The sequence below is a fragment of the Triturus cristatus genome, chromosome 1_2, assembly GCF_964204655.1.
Source record: "Triturus cristatus chromosome 1_2, aTriCri1.1, whole genome shotgun sequence".
NCBI classification, from domain to species: Eukaryota; Metazoa; Chordata; class Amphibia; order Caudata; family Salamandridae; genus Triturus; species Triturus cristatus.
This window is the reverse complement of record NC_140580.1, coordinates 1,126,439,754-1,126,464,090: the sequence shown is the minus strand read 5'-3', so window position 1 is coordinate 1,126,464,090 and position 24,337 is coordinate 1,126,439,754. Positions and strand designations below refer to the sequence as shown.

Genomic DNA, 24,337 nt, shown 5'->3' with positions numbered 1-24,337 from the left:
CTGCCTCGCTTCTCCTCGCTACACAGCAGGAATGTTCACCTGCCACCGATGTCAGTTCACCTGCAACCTAGAGCTGTCCGCCCTGTCAGAAAACTGCGCAACTCCTACATCACCGGCAGACACCACCACGGACCCACTGATGCCTCCTTATCAACGCCTGATCGCTCTGTAAACATGCCAATGAAGTCAGAGACACCATCACCACCCTCGTCCCAGATGCGACTATCACAAAGACATGATTCAACCCCTCTTCAGCCCCCGATATCGCCACAGCAACGCCAAACGGCTACAAGGTGAAACACCGAGAGCGCACCAACAAACACAGAGGCGCCATCAAAGATTCACTCTGCTGCACCACTACTGAAGATGAAACAACGCCGATCATGAAACACCTGAATTTCCAACTCCATACTGACAACAAAACAGCCAAAGGCACCCTCGCCTACAGACCCACAGGACCACGAACCGGCCTCTGCAACACCTACATAGACTTCATCACACCACTCTCCATCGAATCCAAGCACTACATCTTCCTTGGAAACGTCAACTTCCACCTGTATGACACCACAGACCTGAACTCTGCCAACTTCCTGGAATGAATGGACAACATCGCCCTCACCCAGCTGGTGATAGACCCCACACACAGACCAGGACAAACACTAGACCCTATCTTCACTTCCAGCAACAGAGTCAAATACAGTCACATCTGAGAACTCACCTTATTCGACCACTCCAGCATCTGCAGACATCTCAGTACCTCCTCCCACCACCATCATCAACTCCACCCGCCCAGCACCTCCTCCCACAGCTGGAGCAAAGTGACACAGAACCAATAGATCGCTTCAAAACCTAGATCACCAACGTGGCAGACCAAGTTGCTTCCACCAAACCAGCCAAAACTCGTGCATCCACCAAACACGTCAGCTGGTAGGTACACTTCGGAATTCAGCGCCATGAAACGCAGCTGCAAGCAACTAGAAAGAAGATGGTGCACCACCAGAGACAATACAGATCGAGGCACCTTCAAGTCAGCACTCAACAAATCAAACGAACGACTCAAAGACGTGAAAAAGGACACCCTTGCAGACTGCATCGAGGCTAGCGCAAACCACATCAAAGAACTCTTCAGCATCATCAGAAAGGTCTCCTGCCCAGCAGCCATAGAGAACATGATGCCACCCTCACAGGAACTCTGCAAAGTTCTAGCTAATCACTTTCCCATCAAGATGTCCACCATCTACAGGAACTCTGACCCCAACCCATCGACCTCCTCAGCCTCCCCAATATTACGGAAGCCTCCCCAGAACAACATCTCACCGTATAGGAACAGGTCACCACACTGGACACCACCTCCAAATGAACTCCATCCACTCAGGAGCACCCACAGACCGGTGTCCCCCACCGCCCTTCAACCTGGGAAGCGACAAGGTCAGCCACCAACTCACCACCACCCTCAGCGCATACATCACCATATCAAACTTTTCTGACACATGGAAACACGCAGAGATCAGATCTCTCCTCAAGAAACCCTCCATAGACCCCAGTAATCTCCAGACTACAGTCTCATTACGCTGTTCCCGTTTCCCACCGAAGTCCTGGAGAAGGCCATCAACCGTCAGCTCACAGAGCACCTGAAGATAAACATCCTGCTAGACCCCTCTCAATCAGGTTTCTGAGCCAACCACAGCATAGAGACCGCCCTGTTTGCCGCTAGGACTTCATCCACTACCTACTCAACAGAGGATAATCTGCTACCCAGATCCTTCTAGACCTCTGCAGCCTTCAATACCGTGTCCTATCACACTTTCATCAAAAGACTGCACCAGATCAGAATCAGAGGAGATGCACTCAGATGAATAGCATCATTCTTCTTCGGACGCACACAGAAAATCTTCCCCTCCTTCACCTCGCAACCCAAAAGCACTATCTGCGGTGCCCCACAAAGTTCAAACCTCTTCAACAACTACAGGACGCCGCTAGCCGACATAGTCAGAACCCATGACATCAACATAATATCCTACGCCGACGACACCCAGCTCATCCTCTCGCTCTCAGCAGACCACACAACAAAAAACACCAACTTCCACAACTGGATGAAGAATTTTGCTGCCTGGATGTAGGACACCTGCCTAAATCTCAACACAGACAAGACTGAAATACTGATCTTTGGCAACCATATTTCCCTGTGGAATGACACCTGGTGGCCCACAGAAATTGGTCCCACACCATCAAAAGGCCACACCCGAAAACTTGCCATCATCCTGGACAGCAAACTCACTATGAAACAACACATCAACACAGTCTCCTCGGCCTGTTTCCACACTTTCCACATGCTCCGAAGAATCTTCAAATGGCTCCCCACAAGCACCAGGAAAACAGTCATACAAGCCCTCTTCACCAGCCACATGGACTACAGCAGCGCACGGTACGCAGAAACCACCATCGAACCTATGAGAAGGCTCCAGATGATACAGACATCAGCAGCCAGATTGATCCTCAACCTGCCCAAACACTCAGCACCTGAGTCCAGCAAAAATGCCAATTCAAACTACTGACACCCCTACAAAGCCCTCCGCGACCAAGCGCCAGCATACATGAACCACTACCTGAACTTCCACCAACCATCTAGAAATCTCTGATCCGCCTCCCTCGCCCTGGCAGAGACACCATGCATCTGCCGGAGCCAGAGAGGACGACGCTCCTTCTCCCACCTCGCCACCAAGTCCTGGAACGGCTTTCCCCTACGAGCATCACCCTTGCTGACGGACTTCAGGAAGAAACTCAAGACATGGCTCTTCAACTAAGCCCAGAAACCCAGCACCTGGATACCCTCATGGGTGATAAGCTGCGCTCCACAAATACAGACTGACTGACTCAAAATTAAATGAGGATTAGATTGAATCAGGCACCTCTAAATCTCAGCTGAAAATATAAATGAACTCCCAGACCTAGTTGCAGTGGAAAGAAATCTAGTACTGTGGATTGTGGACGACCTTTCATTTAATTGCCAATGAGACGCCATCATCAATTCCGCTCAGTACCATCTTCAAATCTTGCATTTGAACCTCTCTGTTGGCCTGACATTCCTGAGATGGAAAGGTCTAAGCATTTATCTGCATCTGGAACATGCAGAGGACCAGCTAGCCCACGTACATCACATTCAAAACATGCAACATAGTTGATAACAGAGACTTCTCGTAGGCGACACAACGCCCAGCCGTAGGAGGACTACAATCAAAACCGTGAAGTCACAGGTTTTAGTTTAGATATTTGGGAATGACTCATCACATTGTCTACAGAATTGGACTGAACTTCTTAACTGACCCTTCCAAATACTTCTGCCCTCATACCCTCAGCTTTTTCATTAAGCTCTTTCCATAGTTAATTATTCAGAGATCGCAGAAGGTGCAAGCTGCATTCAGTCCATTGTTTCCGGGTCCACTGTAGCACTCCAGACAGTGACCAGCCATCTGCAAATCTGTCTTAATTATGCTCCAAAAGGAACAGACCAGCTAGGCTAGATCCCAGTCAGATGAGAAAACTAGCAACTCTGGACGGGTTTCAGCCGTTTGGGCCTCATCACGGATTAGCAGCTTGAGCTCAGTGTGCACAAGGGCCACATCTGGGCCTACCCATCGCACTCAGTGTGTCTAACTTTTTTAATTTGTTATTATTGGTGCAGTGCCTAGATGAATCTGTCACTAATAGTTACTCAAGCTACGTCCAGTCTACTGTTTCTTTCCTCTCGGGTAGCAAGATCCATCAATGCACTTCATCGAAAGCTGCACAATACTGAAAGCACAGGAAGTAGAATACCGATTTTTTCATAGTTAGGTCCGGCACAAACTATCTTCCTAGGTTGCTGTAGGATTGCAAAAAGCCACATGCAGTGCACGTACAGGAGGCAATTAACATTACAATAATGAATAATATAACAGACCTGTGCCCATTCATCCTGGTAGGGGTCATTGCATATAAAATGCCCTTTTTAGGCCCTGCCTGCCAACAGGGCATGAAGTGTTGCTACGAGGAGTATTGCTTCTATAAGAGGTTTGGAGCCCGCTCATTGCTTACCATTCCTTGGCTTGTCATTCTTCTTTGCTGCCTCCTAACTGGCCAACATAGTCTGACTTCATTTCCTCTTCTTTCATGTGGAGCATAGACCAACTACTGATTGATTTACCTGGATTAGCGTTCTTCTCCTCTCCATCCACTGCTTGCGCTGTGATTCAGGTACTATTTTATTTTTTTCCTCCCCTTCCACCCTGGTCTGTGTTGCTTCTTCCCTTCCGAGCCCTCTTGCTACGTGTTGCGTCATCCTCTCCTATCCCCCTGCCCCATGTTGCTCTTTTACTCCAACTTCCTGTTCTCTTGTTGCTTCTTTCTTTCTTTCCCTCCCACATCTCATGTTCCTATTGCTTCTTCCCCGTTGATCTTCCCCTCTGCCCCCATTGTCCTTCTTGCTTCATTGCTCCCACCAGCACCTTCCTGTTATTTGTTGCCTTCCCACCCACGCTGCCTTCCTGCTCATCCGCCATAACAAAACAAAAAGCAATGACGCGGCCAGCACTAGCCGCCTCACTGCGTTTTAATTTTTTTTTTGTATTATTTTTTTTTACAGTCCCATTATCTCCCTACCGCCCTTCTTAGGATGTGACTTTTTGTATACTTTAGTCTGTCACCCTAAGTGGGACCAGTACGCCCAGACACACTGTGTCACTGGAACCAAGCTGCACCCAGCCGATGACCACATAACAAGGGCGAAACCAGTCATGGGTTGCTTGTGTTCCAGTTCAGGGAGGACCTGGCTTAGCAGTTCGAGCTGGACTGTTCCCATCTGAGCTGGGTCAAGTCGGATTTGCATATAGCTGGGTGCAAATGGAGGTGGCATGATGGGCAAAAACGATGGATTGGAATGTGCCCCCAAGTAATTACCAGTAACTGAGTATAATTCAAGCGCTTCATCCATCACTTTTTGTATACTTTAGGTTATCTCCACTCGTATTGACCCTGAAGAAGAGGGATGCTCTTAAAAGGAATAGCTGGAGGCCGATACCTTTAATTACAGTGTTTATGTATGGGCCAAAGGGCAGTTCAGCATAAAAACGATCCACACGTTTTCTCAAGTCAGGTGGTTTGCAGTACTCCAGGACCGATAGGCCAGTTTATAGAGGAGAGCCTGGGAGAGGAGTTGCATGCCAAATTGAACAGTTTTAGGCAGAGCAAGCCTTCTTTAATCTGTCACGCATGTGCTCAAGGTTAATGGTGACCTTGGTAACGCCTAGAGCTGTTCTGGCTGGTCAGCATCTGAGCAACAACTGCTACATTCGGAAACAGACGTCATAATTACTCATTACTTGCTAGAGAAGGGCGCACTTACAAGAATGCTTGTTAAGACCATTTTACCAGCATATTTCAAGACAGTACTAAGTGACTGGTACGTTGCACTTCCAAACAATACAAACACCAAAATAGGAACCCAAACAATAGATACCTCAAATAACAAAATAAAATAAGTAGACATCTGAATCAATAATCAACCGAAACAATCTGTTCACCATAGTATTAACATGGACATAGTTTTCGTCACCCACACAGCCTCCTCGTAATATGCTCCACAGTCCCATCCACTGACCACAGGCGAGACCTTGGGGCCTTGTTCACATGAAGGTTAAAGGACCATTCTATCTTTATACTCAGTATCCCAGGCTCTAAGGATGCTGGCGCTGTGCACAAGGAGGGTGAACGATTCCAAATTACAGCCACTGATGTGAATTTTGGATCAAACCCCCTTTCTGCAGTTTTCAGGAGTAGAAGCAATTCCAACTATACAAAATCCTTTCCTTTCTGATAATCTTCTATCTCCAGATTTGCAATCCTTCAAGAACTTCTAAAGCCCACCTTTTTTCTCCATAATCCTACCATTGTAACAGTCGCTGATCCCTTCACTGCAAGTCTGTTCTCACACTGCGCAAGAGGATCTCTGAGAAGCCGCTACACTTATGACATATTACTTATTCATCATTGGAAGGAATATGCTAGATTAAGGCCATTGAGAGTAGCTGCCTTATGGCGGCATCAGAAGGCGCCACAAGAGGGCAACAGATTGCAACAAATGGCCATATATTTATTTTTTAATAGAGTTTTATATAGCGCAAACTTGACCCAAATCGGGTATCAGAGCACTTTACATAGTACCAGTTGCATTACATGAGAACACATTCATTTTTGTAAGGCACGGGGAGATTAAGTGATTTGCCCAGAATCGCAGGATATTCAGCGTCATTGCCGAGACTCGAACACAGTTCCCCAGATTCGAGGTCGACCGCCCCAGCCGTTAGGCCAACTCCTCTCCCCAACAGGAGGTGGTGCTCACTGAGGTTCAGAAAATCCTATCACCAAAGCAGAGCTTGCTATCAACTCCTCCACCCATTCTCCCACTAATTTCATACTGTTCGCTTCGAAGCGCTCTGATTCTTCTAGGTGAGACGTTGATAAAGAAAATAAGAATCTGCACTTCAAAGACAGCTGCTCAGTTTTGGAAATACAGTGCACTACTGTCTCTGACATTTCAGTAAAGGGAAATGAAACCTTGATTTGGTTTTAGGCTTCGCAGTGGAGGCCACCACCTAGCTTAAGTGGTAGAGCGCCCGCGATGGGAGGGCAGAGTTTTGGGGAGGGTTAAAATAACATTAAAAAAAATATATAAAACTTACCTGCCGCTCCTCTCTTGCCGACGGCTGCCTTGCTGCTCCTATTGTCGCCATCGGGCCCGAATATGATGGGCCCTCAGGGCACAGGCTCTACAACCAATCTAGACGTTGCTCTCACATGAGAGCAGTGCCAGGATTGGTCTGAGCGGCCTCGTTTGCCTCTCAGGCGGTGCATTGAAGCCTGTGCCTTTTCTCCAACCGTTGGAGAAATATAAGTGCGCATGTGTGTTTGGTCGGCCTAGGCCGGCCGGCCAAGCACACATACGCATTTATGAGTGCACTCTACTCCTCCATCCTGACATGCCCGGCCCGCCCCGCCCTATAGTTACTGTATGGTTCAGACAGACAGCATAGATAAGTGTCATTGTCATTTATTTTATCATCTGCTGGCGCGGGCTGTGGGGCGACGCTCCTCTGCCATTACAGAGGAGCCGCCCCTGAGGTTTCTGTAGTAATGTGGTACCCAAAATGGGCGCCCTGACATTCACAGTCTCATTACCAGCCAGAATCGATTATGATCTGGCAGAAAAAGTGTCTTCAATACCAGATCTGGTTGGTTTCTCGAGGCCAAGAACCTAAATAAATATTTAGCAGAGCTAATTACCTACAACACTCGGAATTTTAAACAAAAAAATAAGATTTCCTTAATAACGCTGGGCAGCTTTGCACCTGCTGATGTGTGTGAAGTACACAACTTCATAAAACAGTCAAGTTTATGAACTTTGACGGTTGGCAAAGTTTCATGGAAAAAATTGTTTTAACAATAGTTTGCCCCATAAATGTGTAGGTTTTTTTCGTAGCAGAATTCTGCAACTAAAAGACCCGTTCTGAAACTTTTGTATTCTAGCTCGGAGGAAAAATCCGCAGATTGACAGAAAAGCCCATACATTGGGTGATTTTCTTTCTTCACATTTTGCCAGGGGAAAACCTGTTATGAAGTAATACTGCATCTGGAATTACCGTATCCTGCACAATCAGTAATAAACAGTGCGGTATTAATTAATTTAACGAACAAAAAGGAATGAGTTCCTAAATGCAAGTCTTCTCCCACATTATATTTTAAAATTACAGTTTACAAAGCTGACATTTTTTATTTTTTTTAACGTGACAAAAAATTATGAAAATTGATTTAGTTTTACTTACGCGTATCAATCGTTTCCTGAATTGGAATGAACCCCACTGGTAATGTGTCCTTTATATCAATGAGCTTCATATCAACCAGCACGTTACCCAAGTGACTCTGTGGGCATCGAATGGAAAAAATGGGAAAAGTTTATTGTTTAACAAAAGCGAATTACACTTTTGATTATTTCTTAAATACACATTTACAGATGCACAACTATGTAAACTGTTACTCATTAAACTGATCCTACATTTTGCCGTTATATCCAGCACATCATCCCTCCACTATTTTAATATTTTATTTTTAAACTCCGTTTTTATTTATTATAAGGTGAACGAAAACATGACAAGACCACATGAATCAATCCTGTTTCCAAGTCGATCAGGCTCCGACCCCACCCATCTCCTTCCTCCACTGCTCCCACGTGGAACACCCCACTCCTGGTCAAAGAACCCTAATCTAAGCCTAGAGCGTCCTACAACCATAGTCAACAATACTCTAACAAAGTAATGGAAAGTAAGCAGAGGTAAAGAATATTTACGTTTGCAATCGCATATAACAACTTTTATTTTTAACCAATGGAAGAAGTAACTCCGCCACTTCCACAATCTGCTTGATGCCACCTACCTGCGAGCAGAGGTACTGCCCGAGATTGTCTGCATCTCGTCTGATGCCTGGGGAATGTTTTAAGATCAGGCATTTGCGGCTAGATCTCTCCGTCAGATTGAATGGCTATATTTCCATCCTACTTTTTTGCAGCCAAGTTGCAAATAAATCAATAACAAGGGTAACAGAAGAAACCCGGCTATGTCACATGCAGCCTCCCCGAGATAAGAAAAAGTCCCCAAGTAAAACTCTAGAACTACATGACAATGAGGTCAACAGGAGCAATCACCTAGTTTTCCCAAGCACCTGAAAAGTCTCCACACCAATGCAAGAAGCTACCACTGGCCAAGAAAGAGGTGCAGGCAGGTGGAAGAGGGATACACACTCCCACATTTTGCCATGGACAGGAAGGCGAAGGACAATAGACAAATCCCAACAAGGGAAGGGAAATACAAAAATAACAAAGGGTGTGGGTGGGAGATACATGATGTGTTTCCAATATAAGGTGTTATTCAGGTTGTATTGGGAGAAGAAATCAAAATGTATAGGACAAATGGAGTTACCCCACCTAGGCGATCAAGCGAAAACCAAACAAAATTACTCCACCAGATGCAGACTCTTGCTGTATGCAAGATAAAGTAAAGTGCTCAGCCCCTAAGCTGAAACCCTGAGGTTCATGGTGACCCAGCAGAGCATGGTACACTGAGTGGCGTCTCTTGTGAAAACAAACCACTGCAACACAGAGGTGGCCTAGACTAAAACCATCAAAGAATTAAGAAGTTGTAAGTGGTGAGACGAAGGTTTAGGCCAGGAAGATACCTCTCAACTCCAGGGCACAGGTACGGCAGTGCGTACACTCTGGCAGATATTGAAAGAAGCCCATGGGTACTCCACGGCCAGATGTCTGCTGAGAATGATGAATGGAGCCGGCGAGACCAATACTGGGATCCAAACCCCTGTGTGAGGACTCATTTCCGGGAACCACTAGACTAAACCTAGAAGCATTCCCAGGAAGATGCAGATGTGTTTAAATGGTTCTACTATCTCTGATGTAAGTGGAGGACCACGGTAGCTTCAACTCTCACACTTTGGGTCCTACTGCTCAATGAGCCACAGAGTACTGGTGCAAGGTTTCCATCAGTGCCCTCATACCACTCATAAAAGAATGGGCAGGCGATGCCAGAAGCACTGCCCTCATGTGCTCCTGCACCGCAGGCACATGAACCAAAGAGGTATTATCCACCATCAGCTTGTGTGCCATGTAACCAGCTGACACCACGGGCAGGACTGTACTCCTTGACAGGATTGCAGCAGAGGTGGTATCACTACTGCTTCTACACATGCAAGCCCATGGGATGGCCTATGGTGGCCACCAGCGGTTTGTTGCCTACAAGAGGGCCCTGCTAGCTGCTGCTGGAGAGGAACCGTACCGGCTGCTTCCGCTGCTTAGTGGGAGCACTCCGGGAACTCACCAAAAAATGACGAAACCGAGCAAATGTCCCCATTATTTGGTTGTTGCAAGCTGAGAGAAATTTCTAGATGCAGTCCATCTTCAATGACACCTAACATTGTAGTGAAATGAAATACGGCTCTGCAATAAAGACCACACCCCCCTTAGTCTTACCAGTAAAGCAGAAGGAACACAGGTGGCCATGAAGCTTATTACACATCCCAACAACTCAACCTGCACAGGTTCTCGCTTCCGAATGGGGAGTGCGGCGTCCGGAGGATCCAGACCCCTGACGGTGGTGGTCCCTCCTCTTCTGTTTCAGATTCTTAAGGATCAATAAGGTGGAAAGAACATAATGTCGGTGACCTTGGTAATGGTAAAGGAATGAAATGGAGGGTGTGTACTAGGCGACACTGGAGGCGCTGCCCGAGCCACCGCTCGCCCAAGTAGAAACACAAAACGCGCCAACAGAGCAGCTGACTGCAGGGAGTCTGCTTATCACAAACAGTAATGGCTAATTGTGTAAAATCAAAACCTGCCACAGTTCATTTGAAGTGCAGCCCCAATGACTGGCAGATGAAACTACGCTAGCTGATGCCTGCGCCATGCTTTATTTATGTCGCCTTTGTTAAATAAACAGGGACAGTCCCCCTTGACTACTCATATTTTCATACAAGCGCAAGAGATCTACACATTGGGATTTAAAATCTGCTTAAATTGCAGCTACCGCTATTATTAATGAATGAACGTGTCGGGTACCGGCACTCATGAAGCGGGTCCCGCTGGATATGCGCCGCTCTGGGTGGATACGTTTCCATTTGGTTGTCGCTAATATTTTTACGCAATTCTCTACAGGTGTCAGGTCTTTTATTTACTCACTCGCCATGAGAAAACTCAGTTATTGCTAAGAAAATTGAAGGTAATGTGGTCACAAATGACTCCCGTGAGAATCAGTTCAAGCACAACAGTCGAACTGACTAAATGCACTTAAAATAACAGAAGAGGACACGCACGCTCACAGTGCGACACACATTAGAGGCAGGACTTACACTTGCAAGTTTCTAACTCAGGGGCCTGTGTCTGCTCACTACACAAGTAGTAGCATTTGCTGAAGGAGCAACACTTTGTACTGAAGAAGTCAATAGAAGAAACAATTTATACACAGGAACCGACGGAAAAAAGCACTTTGTGCATGAGGAGCCAGTGGAAGTGGCACTTTCTAAAGCAGGAGCCAATGGAAATTAGGTTCTACAGCAAGGAATCAATGGAAACTGTAAAACAGCAGCCAGTGAGTCATATTCTGCCACAACGGGCCACTGAAAGAGGCACGGGTCCACAGGAAGTAGCGATCTGCCACATGGAGCCAATGGAAAACAGCAATCTGTACAGGAGGAGCCAATAGGACGACTGGGTATAGCAAGAACCAACAGAATCAGCGCTGTACAACTGGAGCCAATGGAATTCGCATCCTACAACTCGAAACAATTGAATCAACATTCTATCCAGCAGTGTTCAAGGGCAGCAGCCTTCTGGAGCAGGAGACAATAGGATCAGCATTCTATCCAGCAGTGTTCAAAGGCAGCAGCCTTCTGGAGCAGGAGACAATAGGATCAGCATTCTATCCAGCAGTGTTCAAGGGCAGCAGCCTTCTGGAGCAGGAGACAATAGGATCAGCATTCTATCCAGCAGTGTTCAATGGCAGCAGCCTTCTGGAGCAGGAGACAATAGGATCAGCATTCTATCCAGCAGTGTTCAAGGGCAGCAGCCTTCTGGAGCAGGAGACAATAGGATCAGCATTCTATGTAGCAGCATTCAATGGAAGCAGGATTCTACGCAGAAGTATTCCATGGAAGTAGCATTTTATGCAGCTTCCTTATCGCCATAAGTGTCATCTTAAGATGCCTGAACAAGGAAATCCAAGGTATCATCATGGTCTCACCTAAATAGAACAGTGAAAACTCTGGAGAGTCTCTGGGCTGGTAACGGTTAGGAGTTGAGGACTCTCCTCATGGCGATACCCTTCTGCTTAGCAGATCTCGAATATTGATACAGTTCGAGAAATCGGCTACAATGAAGTCGATCGCTATGCCTGTAATGGTGCCAATGATGTCTACTTCAATGTAGGTGCGACTGAAAAGCCAAACCCAATTTCAGAAGCAGTTTCAGTGCCAGCTTTTCTTTACGGAGTTTTATACAGCGCGAACCTGACCCGGTATTGGGCATCAGAGCGCTTTACATAGCACTAGTTGCATTATATGAGGACACATTCATTGTTTGTTAGGCACGGGGAGATTAAGTGATTTGCCCAGAATCGCAGGATGTTCAGCGTCATTGTCGAGACTCGAACCCAGTTCCCCAGATTAGAGGTCGACCGTCCTAGCTGTTAGGCCAACTCCTATCCCCAACTTTGCAGTGGAAATAATAGGCGTTGACAGTGAGGTCGCCAGTACAGTGGTTGTAAAAGAATGTGCCGCAGTGGGGGGGGGGGAGGGGGCAAACACGACGACTTCGGAGGATGTCAGAGGCTTCCGGAAGAAAAAACTGTTAAAAGACTTTCTGAAAAGCCTCAACCTGTGCAGGCCCCAGCAAGAGGAAAACTCATCTGAGGGATGGTCCGTAATTCCAGAAATGGGTCTGTAGAGCAAGAAGACCACTTCTTGAACCACCAGCATTGTTTGCTTTTTGAAGGCACAAAGTTCACATGATGAGGGTTTGTGAGCTTTGTAGTGGCACGAAAGAGCGTCTGTTACAAACATCAGTCTGTGACCCATAGGGCCCAAAGCCTGAGGATTTTGGTAGCGACATTTGACAAAAGGCAAAAAAAATTGGCACTTCCAGATTCTACAACTGTACGGCATGGAAAAAAAGACCTGACATCTGCTGCTCCGATGGTGCCTTAGACCTACATCATCACTTCCAGTGGACCCACCAGACTCCACCATCGATGACACTAAGCGCCACCTGCTGCCAATGATGTGCCATTGCAGGAAAAAGTTTCAGGAGTGGCCATCTGTTTGAATGAATGTTCATCTCAAATGAATTTCTATCATGCAGAGACCACCGTCTGATAAAATTACAATAATTTTGACTACATTTTTATGAAGGACAATGACAAATTTTCCACTTCCACTGCATGTGATAAATATTTGGGATCAAACCCCCAAACCAATTGAAGTTATAAATGAAACTCATTATGAGAACCTTTGCCCTGAAAAAGGTCACTAGATATATAAAGTCGTAACACACAAGGTGGCAAGTTGATATCGAGGGACTTTTGTGAAACGCACTTCAACGCTTTAAACGTATAATGTTAAATAATAAATTCTGGGCTTTATCAATTATCCATGCGCCTTAATACTGACTTTTCATTTTAAATGTAGGAAGTACAATGGTTAAGAGTGCTCCCAAAGAGGCCTAGCCCTTAAGACTACCTTCCCCTTAACAAGCACCCGCCACACAGTTCTACTTGCAAGGAGTGGTGGGAAAGGGCTTGAACCTCAAGCATGGACTAGGGTCCTCCTAGTGGAATGTACTGCTCTAAAGGAGGCAGACTAGCTTAGAGGTTCCAACTCGCCCATTTCAAGCCCAAGTGCCTTTCGACATCTGCCTCTGGCTTCTATCCTGGGACCAACTACTAATATTTCAAAGGAATAGTTCAAAATTCCTCTTGGTGCTCAACTAAAATAATCGCAGAACACCCACCTATGCCATGAAACCCTACAAGGTGCATCTGCTCCTACAAGGTATCTATGAACCATGTATTACAAACACCCACTCTGCAGAAAGCCTGCCCCACAGTGTAACTATTCTGACTCTAAACAAGTCTCAACAGATCCAGTAACTGAAGTCCTGTCTACCTGCCTTATTGTGCCCCGGGTATTCTTCGGTGGTTTAACAGAATCCCTGACAAATCTTGACAACCTTTATAATTCCAGAAGGTAATCAAGCATCACTTGATGTCCAAATTCAGAAGTTACATCGCGTAACTTAATGGGGATTTCTGTATTTTTTTAAAACACCAAAAGAATTACTACCGTCTGAATAAGAACTTGAGTACTTCCTAACAGAAGTCCTCGACAAAGCTTAAATCCTGCAATCTATTGTGAAATGCACACTCATGAAAATTTGGGAAGATGGCCCTCTATGTGCCCACCAGCAGAGCATGGTAGTAACTATGGCTACTTGTCGCTCCACTTATGGTGTGGCATAGTAACAAAGCTGCACCTCACAATAGAGGTCCAGCAAGGCTGAAACTGGACCGGGGTTGCTTGTGCACCTGTTCAGAAGGGACAGGTCCTGGACGTTTCGGCTGAATCCTCCTACTGTAAGGACCAAGATTGATTTGCATGTGGTTGTTCATTGTCTGGAGTTGTGTGGTGCAAGACAAAGAGACTGTAACAGAGCGTAGTGTGTTCAAATACTTGTAACTTAAGACAATGCACACATGGATTTTTGTTGGTTTAATGTCAACCCTATCCTGGTGTCAGTGCTTAAACGTTATCAAAAGGTTGCGTAAGTGCCACAAAAACCCTCAAAATAAAATTAATGAAATAATACTAACCTAGGCAACCAAGGTATGATTCAAAATCCAGCTTTAAAAAGCTTCTCTGGGAGCATGGAGCCACCAGGCTATTGTTCCTAGGACACAGAATGCCTATGGCTTCGGTGATCACCCTACCCTTCTGTAATGTGCTTGGGTGGGATGCGTCCACTTTTTCAGAACAACGTCTTCAGATAAGAAGTGAAAACGAAAGTCCAATGCATGTGCCAAAGGATTTTTATTTCACAGTTAAAACATTTCCAGGGCGTACTACAAATTGAAGTACATATATTGTGGGAGAAGTCATTGAGGTGTAGAAAAGAAGACATGCCAATTTAATGTTTTAAGACTTTATCATACGAGGTGCCTCATATTTGTTCTAATCCCAATTCTTTTACAACTGTTTTCACTTAAAAGGCCATTTCCAAATAATGATGGCAGCCGTGGCCGCAGACGACAACCGGTGTCAGGATCCTCAGCCCCTGCCTTCAAGTTCATACAGAAATAGGTGAATAAAGAGACTGGTCAGTTGAGGTGCCATGACTATGAAGTTGCTCTAACCAGGTACAACTTTCATACCCCTTGATAAAGCATTTAAAATGAAAGAGCCGTCTGGGCTGTAAATGTATTTTAGAACACGTTGAAGCCCCTGGGCTGGAGGTTATGCACGCAGGAATGTGAGTGGCGGCGTCCTCTAGGACTCCTTGGCCCCTGCTTGTCCAATACCAATGAGCTTCAACAAGTAGAAAAGTGCTTGAACACTGGTGAGGAGGTGGTTTTGAAGAGGAAGATGCTTTGGGAAAAGGGTAGATTCAGCTCCCGCTTGAGTGGACATAGTGGCTTGGTGACTAGGGCTCCACGGTCAGTGCTTTATGTCTCTGGCTGATCATTAATGCAAGAGACTTCACTCTTGTGCTGTCCATGTTTACTACATCCCGTCGCCTGGACCAGTTACGTTATCCTTGTGACTGCAGGATTCCTTCCACTCAATAGCTCTTCTTCAAGGTTGATTGTTTCCATTAGGCCTACTGAGGAAACAGGCACCACATGCTTGGGGGCACTGAAGAAACTGTGGGAATTGTGGCTGCTTGGAAGCAATACTTGGCCTCTCTAATTTCAACATGATATTGGGTCTTCCATTTTGAATCTAAGCCCAATTCAGTTCTCAGTCTGCACCCTGCAGTTCACAGTGACTGATTCATTTCTTTGTAGACGGTCATTGCGTAGCATAGTCAGGCTGGTTTCCATGCCTTTCTCCAGCAACGCACTCGGACATCAGAGTTGACAGACGGAGAGCTGTTCTCCACTGTGCACGGCCTCCAAAACCACTGATGCACATTATTTTATTTCTAGAGCTTTACAGAGGCTAAAATTGAAACAGCAAACCATGCAGAGGACAAGCAATGTAAAACCTCTTCTCTAGAATGGTCTTCAATGCCCACCAGGATGTAGGCCATGAGCTCATGTTATTCGAACCATGTGGACAGCTAAGGTTGCACGCCCAGGACACAAACAATGACAAGTTGTCCTTTGGGCACGTGGGGGCAAACCCACCACTGTGGGAAGGCACCCAGGGTTATCCGGATTCAAGCTCAGAGTGCAGAATAACAACAAAGCTTATGTTAAGTCAATACTACAACCTCGCCGTAAGTTCTTTCAGATAGGTGAGCCCTCTTTGATAAACAAGCATTTAGACGCAACAAGAGGACTCACCTTCAGCAAGGTAAAGGGAGTAAAGATGAACTTTACTATGTGGGAGATACAGTCACACAAATATACTCAAAGACACCCATCAATATAGTCACTTTGCACAGAAGCTTCACAGAATTTAGCACTCTCAGTAAAGCGTTATAAGCTTGGAAGTACAGCTTAGCAGTTCTCACTAAAACATTCATATTTTGCTCTCTAGCCAAAGAACTGTTATGATGACTTCTCATGAAACTCTCAAGTAGTGAATTTACAATCAGAGCATGCCATGAAGCAGTGGCCAAGCCACATATGGTTCAACGTCGCCAACACAATCTGGGTCAAGCATACGACGGCTGTACTCAGACAACTCAAGTGCGTTGGATATGCAAGCCGACAGCTGAGGCGTCCGACACAGAGCCAGCTTCAAATCCTCATTGGAAATGTAATTATAGCGCACACGCAAAGGACTGCTAAATAATAATGTTTAGTGTTCCTTAAGAAGTGTAGGGGGAATTATCAAGCAGCAGGCAGGGTGAGAACAAAGCAGGAACAACATGCGAAGAAAGACAACTCATCAATGCTTGATAAACTGCTTAACCAGCCCTCCATCTTCCACCACCCTGCACAGTGTTCGCAGCGCCCATGAGTTACCCGTGGTAATTACCCAGCAGTGAACAGGTACTATCGGCCTATGAAGGCTACAAGTCAAGCAGACTGTCCGGTGAACATGTGCACTGCAGGTTCAATGCCGACCGGTCCAGATTGTGGTGTAGTCCATGCTCTTTGCCTTTATCCGAACCCTCAGGCCAGAGTGATGGGGATTACACCCAGATGCTACATTACAGCTTTCCACTTGGCGCTACAATATCTGGTGAATTTTTAACCTCCCTCACACATTCCAAAACTGAAGTTAGACTAATAAATAAGTCTACCCAATGATGTTTGGGAAAGCATAACTTTTTCCATCTATCTTAGGGTTGTTGAATTGTCTGTCCCAGAGTCTGCAAAACATTTCTCCTGAGGGAGTAAATGAAGTATCATCAAAGCAAAGGGCTGATTTAAGTTAAGATCGACGAGTTACCAACCCAGCTGCCCCTCGCCCGCCTAAAGTGCTGCATCCGGCCTGCTGTATTCTGACTTGCCTAGTCAGCGAGCTATTTTTAATCACAAAATTTAACACGGCGTGCCATCTCACTGTGGCTAAGTTGGCTTTTCTTTTTGGTTCTAAAAAACAAACCACCATAACAGGTGATTTGAGATTTCCAGACCTGCCAACTTGAAAAACAAGCATTGGCATAGCCAATAGGTCTCGCCTTTGGGACCTTATAAGTGTTTAGCCATGCAACAGTTGACGATGTTGCACCAAGGATAATGTGCTGCATAACTAAATACTTATAAGGTCCCAAAGGCGAGGCCTATTGGCTATGCCAATGCTGGTTTTCTTAGCCATTGCACTCTTCCTTTTTAGGTTTGAACTTGCCACGGTGTGTGATTACTTTCGGTTGCATGCATGTAATCACACAAGCGCACTCATACATTCAACTGGTTTACGTTCTTTAGGAATAGTTTATTTTTACTTGTCATATTTGAGAAAGTATACAGAAACAAACCATCCACGTGGCTGCATCTCAGAAAATAGGAAGTGCGGTGTTTAAGGTGCATGATTTGAAACTACAGTGCTAAATGTCCCTGCACAACTATTCTGAGGAGAAAAACGTAACACTGATATCGTGTGTCACATGGTGGCACCGCGTGAGTTGGCAGGTCTGTTATTTCACCGCGGGCCAAACACCAAGCATTTACAGGCAGCTCTCAGAAATTTGCTAGCTCAAGTGCAAAGTTTGATGTCTGCACTTCCCATATATGCATGCATTTATTGGTATTTATCTAGCAAGAACCTAGCTGTGAAGCAATAGAGCGCTGTACATTATGTGAGGGGTCAGAGACATCAACAAGATCGGGTGCATCAAGTGGGAATTACACGGATACATTTTACACACTTTTAGGCAACAGAAGTATTAAGTGATTTGCCTAGAATCACACAGTGCTGAGTCTACCCGTGGCCAAAATTTGAACGGGGGTCTCCAGGTTTTGAAGGTGGCAGCTGGAGCCGCCAGGCCACATCTCCTCCCCAAGGAGCAAGACACATTTTGTATCACAACCTGCCAGAACGATAATATAATATTACTATCTAAAAATCAAGAACGAAAATAATAAGGCATGTAAATCTTCCACAAAATAAAAACAAAATAAAAACAAAATAAAGGCAAAATAAATGTACAAAAACAGCGTCAGTGAGTCTGTACGTTTAAATACAACAAAGGCAGGATTTGAAGATCTGACTATGAGGTAGGAGAAACAGAAAGTCAAGACTGGGGAGGGTCAGAAGGCCTCATCCGACAACAATGCGATGAAGGTGAAAACCCTCATTCATCAGCGTCCTGCTGAGAATTTACTACAAATGGGAAAAGGACAGAGAGCCGTCAGCTACACTCCCGCGAATCCTTGAGAGAAGGACAGAATCGAGGAATCTACTCACAGAACGTCCTACAACTCCCAATAAACACGCAGAACCGGTAGGATGGGCAAAAACGATTTTAGGTTTTACTTCAAGAACGAGAATGGATGACCGGGGTCTGACGGGGCAAACCCGGCGATCACCAGATGTACGGAAAAGAGACTGTATTTAAAAGAAAGTTCACCAAATGTTGGCGAGGGCAAATAAATTACTCCCCTGATCGGAAACGGAATTAAGGATAAAAGAGCAAATTCAACACGAACAAAAACGGCACTCCCAAAGAGGTGGGAATGAGCTTTATAACCGTAAAAAAGATTTTGATGAGTTAAAATGATGACCGCCATTTCGGGAGAGGAGGAGGCTGACGAATACTTTTATGAAAGTTCGGTTGTTCCAAGTTTTGGGAGAAGACAGAGAAAGCGGAGTCTGCCATTAGCGCAAGAAGAGAGGCCCTCGGTGTCAAAGTGCTCTTTGTAAAAGAGTGGCCACAGAAGTTAGAGGGGCACTTTTGGTACCCTAGGGAGTTCCTATCCGCCACAGACTCTGCCAATGGGTGGTGCCCAGGGTGTGCAATTCTCACTATTGGAAGTACTGAAACAGCTAGAGACAGCTCAGGGAAGAAGGCATTTGGGATTATCGGCATTACCAGGGGCGTAATTTCAGGAGGGGTGTTACACCCCCCAATTAAATATATTATCTAGTAAATAGTTGAGTACAGGTGCTTTCCTTCGAGTATGGTGAGGTGGCTGTCGGATTTCACCCTGGATTTGTATATGCACACACAGACATAAACAAACATACGCGCACAAACACACACTTTCTCCTCGGTTTTGAAACTCTAAAAACCGTTGGTTATTTTACATGTTGTCTTTTAAGTAACCCTAATAATCCGCACTGCTTTCCCTTTTCATGGCCCCTTAAATCCCCTCATGCCTTGCTTCCCAGATAATGTATTTTAACATGTTATACCAGAGTGATTATTGGGGGGATTTGAAGCTCACACCCCCAATCTAACTGACCAAGTTATGCCCCTGGGCATTACGAGCAGCACAAGGGGAGACCGGGGCAGGGTTCACAAAGCCTTGACAGAAAGGAGGGAATTTAAAAACAGTGACGATTGTGTTGTCCTGTTCCATGAGTTGTGTCTGGCAACACCGCTGAGGAAGCGGCCTCTTTGGAGATTCATAAGGAGTTGCAAGCTTTGGAGATTCCAACATCTAGCGGCTTTGGAGATTCCAACATCTAGCGGCTTTGGAGATTCCAACATCTAGCGGCTTTGGAGATTCCAACATCTAGCGGCTTTGGAGATTCCAACATCTAGCGGCTTTGGAGATTCCAACATCTAGCGGCTTTGGCGATTCCAACATCTAGCGGCTTTGGAGATTCCAACATCTAGCGGCTTTGGAGATTCCAACATCTAGCGGCTTTGGAGATTCCAACATCTAGCGGCTTTGGAGATTCCAATATCTAGCAGCTTTGGAGATTCCAACATCTAGCAGCTTTGGTGATTCCAACATCTAGCAGCTTTGGATATTCCAACATCTAGCAGCTTTGGAGATTCCAACATCTAGCAGCTTTGGAGATTCAAACATCTAGAGGCTTTGGAGATTCCAACATCTAGAGACTTTGGATATTCCAACATCTAGCAGCTTTGGAGATTCAAACATCTAGAGGCTTTGGCGATTCCAACATCTAGCAGCTTTGGAGATTCCAACATCTAGCAGCTTTGTAGATTCCAACATCTAGCAGCTTTGGAGATTCCAACATCTAGCAGCTTTGGAGATTCCAACATCTAGCGGCTTTGGAGATTCCAACATCTAGCGGCTTTGGAGATTCCAACATCTAGCGGCTTTGGAGATTCCAACATCTAGCGGCTTTGGAGATTCCAACATCTAGCGGCTTTGGAGATTCCAATATCTAGCGGCTTTGGAGATTCCAATATCTAGCGGCTTTGGAGATTCCAATATCTAGCGGCTTTGGAGATTCCAACATCTAGTGAGATTCCAAGATCTAGCGGCTTTGGAGATTCCAACATCTAGCAGCTTTGGATATTCCAACATCTAGAGGCTTTGGAGATTCAAACATCTAGAGGCTTTGGAGATTCAAACATCTAGAGGCTTTGGAGATTCCAACATCTAGCAGCTTTGGATATTCCAACATCTAGCAGCTTTGGATATTCCAACATCTTGCGGCTAGGGGGCTGAACTTAAGGTCACACATAGAGCTAAACAGCTTGTGTCACACATGAAGAGTCCAAGGAACCTCACTCAGCCCCACTCTCTTCAACATCTACATGCCTCCCCCTTGCAACCATCGTCAGAAAACACACTCAGTATAGTATCCTATGTCGACAGCACCCAGCTCATCCTCTCCCTCACCAAGGAACCCGACATCACCAAACAGTTTCCAGGAAGGAATGAAAGACGTCGCATTCTGGATGAGCAGCAGCTGTCTGAAGCTCAACTCAGAGAAAACGGAAGTCTTCGTCCTCGGTTGCACACCCTCTGCATGGGACAACACCTGGTGGCCCACCACCCTCAGCAACTCTTCCCCACCCAAGGTCCATGCTTGCATCCTCGGCATCATACTGGACTCCTCCCTCACCATGAACCGACAGGTCAACGCTGTATCTGCCACGTGCTTCAATACCCTCTGCATTCTCCGCAAGACCTTAAAATGGATCCCCCCGTATCCAGAAAGACCGTCACCCATGCACTCATAACCAGCAGACTGGACTACGGGAACGCCCTCTACGCTGAAATCAACAAATCTCTACTCATCAAACTCCAGACTCGTCCTCGGCATCCCTCGACAAGACCACATCACCCAGAACCTACAAGACCTCCACTGTCGCCCCGTCGAGAGTGACCTTCAAGTTGCTCACTCATGCCTACAAATCCCTCCACAACACTGGACCCCAATAGCTCAAGGAAAGACTCTCTTTCTACGCACCCAAGCGAAACCTTCGGTCCGCCAACCTTGCCCTGGCCAAAATCCCACGCATCCGCAGAGCCAGAACGGGAGGAAGAGCCTTCTCCTACATCGTGGCCAAGACCTGGAACGAAATCCCCTCAACGTCAGACAAACCCACACACTGCAAGCATTCAGGAAAAGCCTCAAGACCTTGCTCTTTGGACGAGACAGAGCTGCTCAAGCCCCCCTCCCCCCAGCACCTTGAGACCCTCACGGGTGAGTAATGTGCTTCACAAATCCACGATTGATTGATCATGATGGAGATTATTGCCTGCTTGCCTACTGCAAAAACTCCAAGACATATGTATGGTTTCTCTCCGAAACTTGCGCATGGAAAAGTTAGTTGTTCACATGCATTTTTGGGAAACATCTATTTTTCTTAACACGAGCTGCTGTTCAGTTGCCAAGCACTAATATTTAGGAAACAACGTTAAATAAACGGGCAAGCATTTATTAACCTGCAAATAAATGCTTGTCCGTTTATTAAACATGTTTTTTGACCTCCTTAGACGATCCCTGACCCACTCAGACCCCCCACCGCCAGCCTGCTGGCATCCGAGAGGCTCTCGGTCACACTACAGATCGTACTTTGTGGCCCCTGGGCCAAAGTTTGTGAGTACTACAACAATTCTTCAAGGCGCTACTACAACAATTCTTCAAGGCGCTACTTCCGACTGCGGTACATCCTCAGGTGTCGCACAATATCTGCGTGAGCATGTGCCACAATCACATGTAAAACTGGTTGTGTGAATCAGATGCAGCTTTGCAGGCCACGTTTACCATTTTTATCCATGAAGAAGCCCAGCTTACACGAGGACAATATTTGGGATGGAGGCTCAGAGCGCGATCTCAACACTGCAGCTGGTTGAGCTCAAGGCTGGTCTCACCTGAGGTAAGTCAGACAGACCCTTTGCACTGCTATTGCCTTTGCAAAGAGATAGTTAGTTCATAGATGTCCAAAGCTTACCAAAAGCAGCTCATTTACAACTGACCTGATCTACTGAACTCTTCGGGTTTTAAAAATACATTTATTAAAAAAAAAATAAAGAGTAATATTCACGTACCAACAGTTAAGTAAAACTAAAGAGTGAACATGGGGGTGGGCGGTGTTTACACAAAGACACTTTCTTATTTTCATTGCACAGAAACGACATTGAACTTACATTTTCTTTCGAGAAGGTTCTGGTGAAGCAAAGGTACCTCGTAACCTTGGATTTAAACAAGCCGTCCTTCCAGAGGTCAGCATCCAAGCCATCTGCCGTTTGGGAAACCTGTGTAGGTAAGACAAAAGGGAGCGGGGGTGAGAAAAGACGCGGCTAATGTATGAGCTGTTCATCCTTGCTTTTACTAATTAACTCGCCTCGAACTCTCACAGCATCTCATTAGTTCACTACACCCAGGTGAAGTGTATAGTATAAAACAGGAAAAAAAAACACCAATTCTAAAAATATGGCCCCCTGGGACATAATTGATTAAAGACGCCCTGACAAAACCCGTTCTAATGAGGATACAAACTTTTGTTGTTACACGTGCAGCGCAAAGTTTGAAAAAGTCGACACATTAAGGCGCATGTTCTCGCCTGCGCGGTGCCGCGGCGCGTCAGCGTGCACGTAGATGCTAAAAGGTGACGCACACTTTGATGAAGCATACAATTCTACTATAGAAACGTGTCCGCACCATGCCAGAGGAGCCGCCAAAGTTTCCGTCGCCCGAGGCAAGGAGTGTCAGTGAACGCAAAGGGCCCCGAAAACACGGTAGTAAAGGTGACGTCTGCGCGCGCTGCGCTGCGAAGGAAATGACACCTTCCTCGCAGGAAGCCAAAGAGAATTAGTAACACACGAGTTACTCCGTGCAAAGAAATACTTCCTGCAAATAGCAAAAGAGGGCAACCTTCGCAGAGCTACCTGACAGAAATGAGAGCCTGGGGCAAGTTGCGTGTTGAGGGTGACAATATCGACCTACAATAATATTGCATTTTCTATCTCGCCCTTAACGCTATATAGTAAGGTTATTTTTAATTACTGCTCCTAGAATTATCTAGGGAGGAAAGCCATAAACGGAATTAAAAATAGTAAAGATATGCTTACTGCGTAGTGGTACATCATAATGCAAGGTAATACATCGGGTGTTAAAAAGACCACCCTTCCCACTGATAGGCGTGATATGAATTTAAAAAATTCTATTAAAGGCTCCTTAATTTTCCTTTATTTTATTATCATATGGAAATACAATGTGCAAACTTATTTCTGATAATTTCTCTAAGTGACAAAATGAACAAGCATTGGCATAGCCAATAGGTCTCGCATTTGGGACCTTATAAGTGTTTAGCCATGCAACAGCTGCATAACTAAACACTTATAAGGTCCCAAAAGCGAGACCTATTGGCTATGCAAAGCGGTGCGGCCGCGAAAGTTAAAGTGATCGCGATCGGGATCACGATCAAATATCAAAGCGGCTGTGCGGCCGCGAAAGTGAAAGTAATTGCGGTAAAGCGCAGCACGCGCGCCTGCGCACATGCGCTGGTAGCACTTTTTGGAGCCCTCTCAATAAGTCTCGCCACACCAGCGCATGCGCTGGGTCCTGCGAGACCTAAAAAACCCTCAAGGAGAGGCACCCAGAACTTTTAAAAGAGTGTTGGCTTTACACAGACACACATATTTTTTCAAATGAACACAGCAGACTCAGCGTGGGCAGTACCAGCAGAATTACTCTGTCACTTGCCGCG

At 45.8% G+C, this 24,337-nt stretch overlaps 1 protein-coding gene across 4 annotated transcripts in view; it reads right to left on the bottom strand.

The window, feature by feature from the left end:
* The window catches only part of MVB12B (multivesicular body subunit 12B), a 390,107-nt gene that overhangs the window by 229,997 nt on the left and 135,773 nt on the right, over positions 1-24,337 (bottom strand). For all 4 annotated transcript variants that reach the window (XM_085613813.1, XM_085613812.1, XM_085613811.1 and 1 more), the window contains exons 3-4: positions 22,776-22,883; positions 7,857-7,953 (exon numbers count right to left, since the gene is read on the bottom strand). In XM_085613813.1, coding sequence (XP_085469939.1) covers positions 7,857-7,953; positions 22,776-22,883 — 205 coding nt within the window. The remainder of the gene's footprint in view (positions 1-7,856; positions 7,954-22,775; positions 22,884-24,337) is intronic.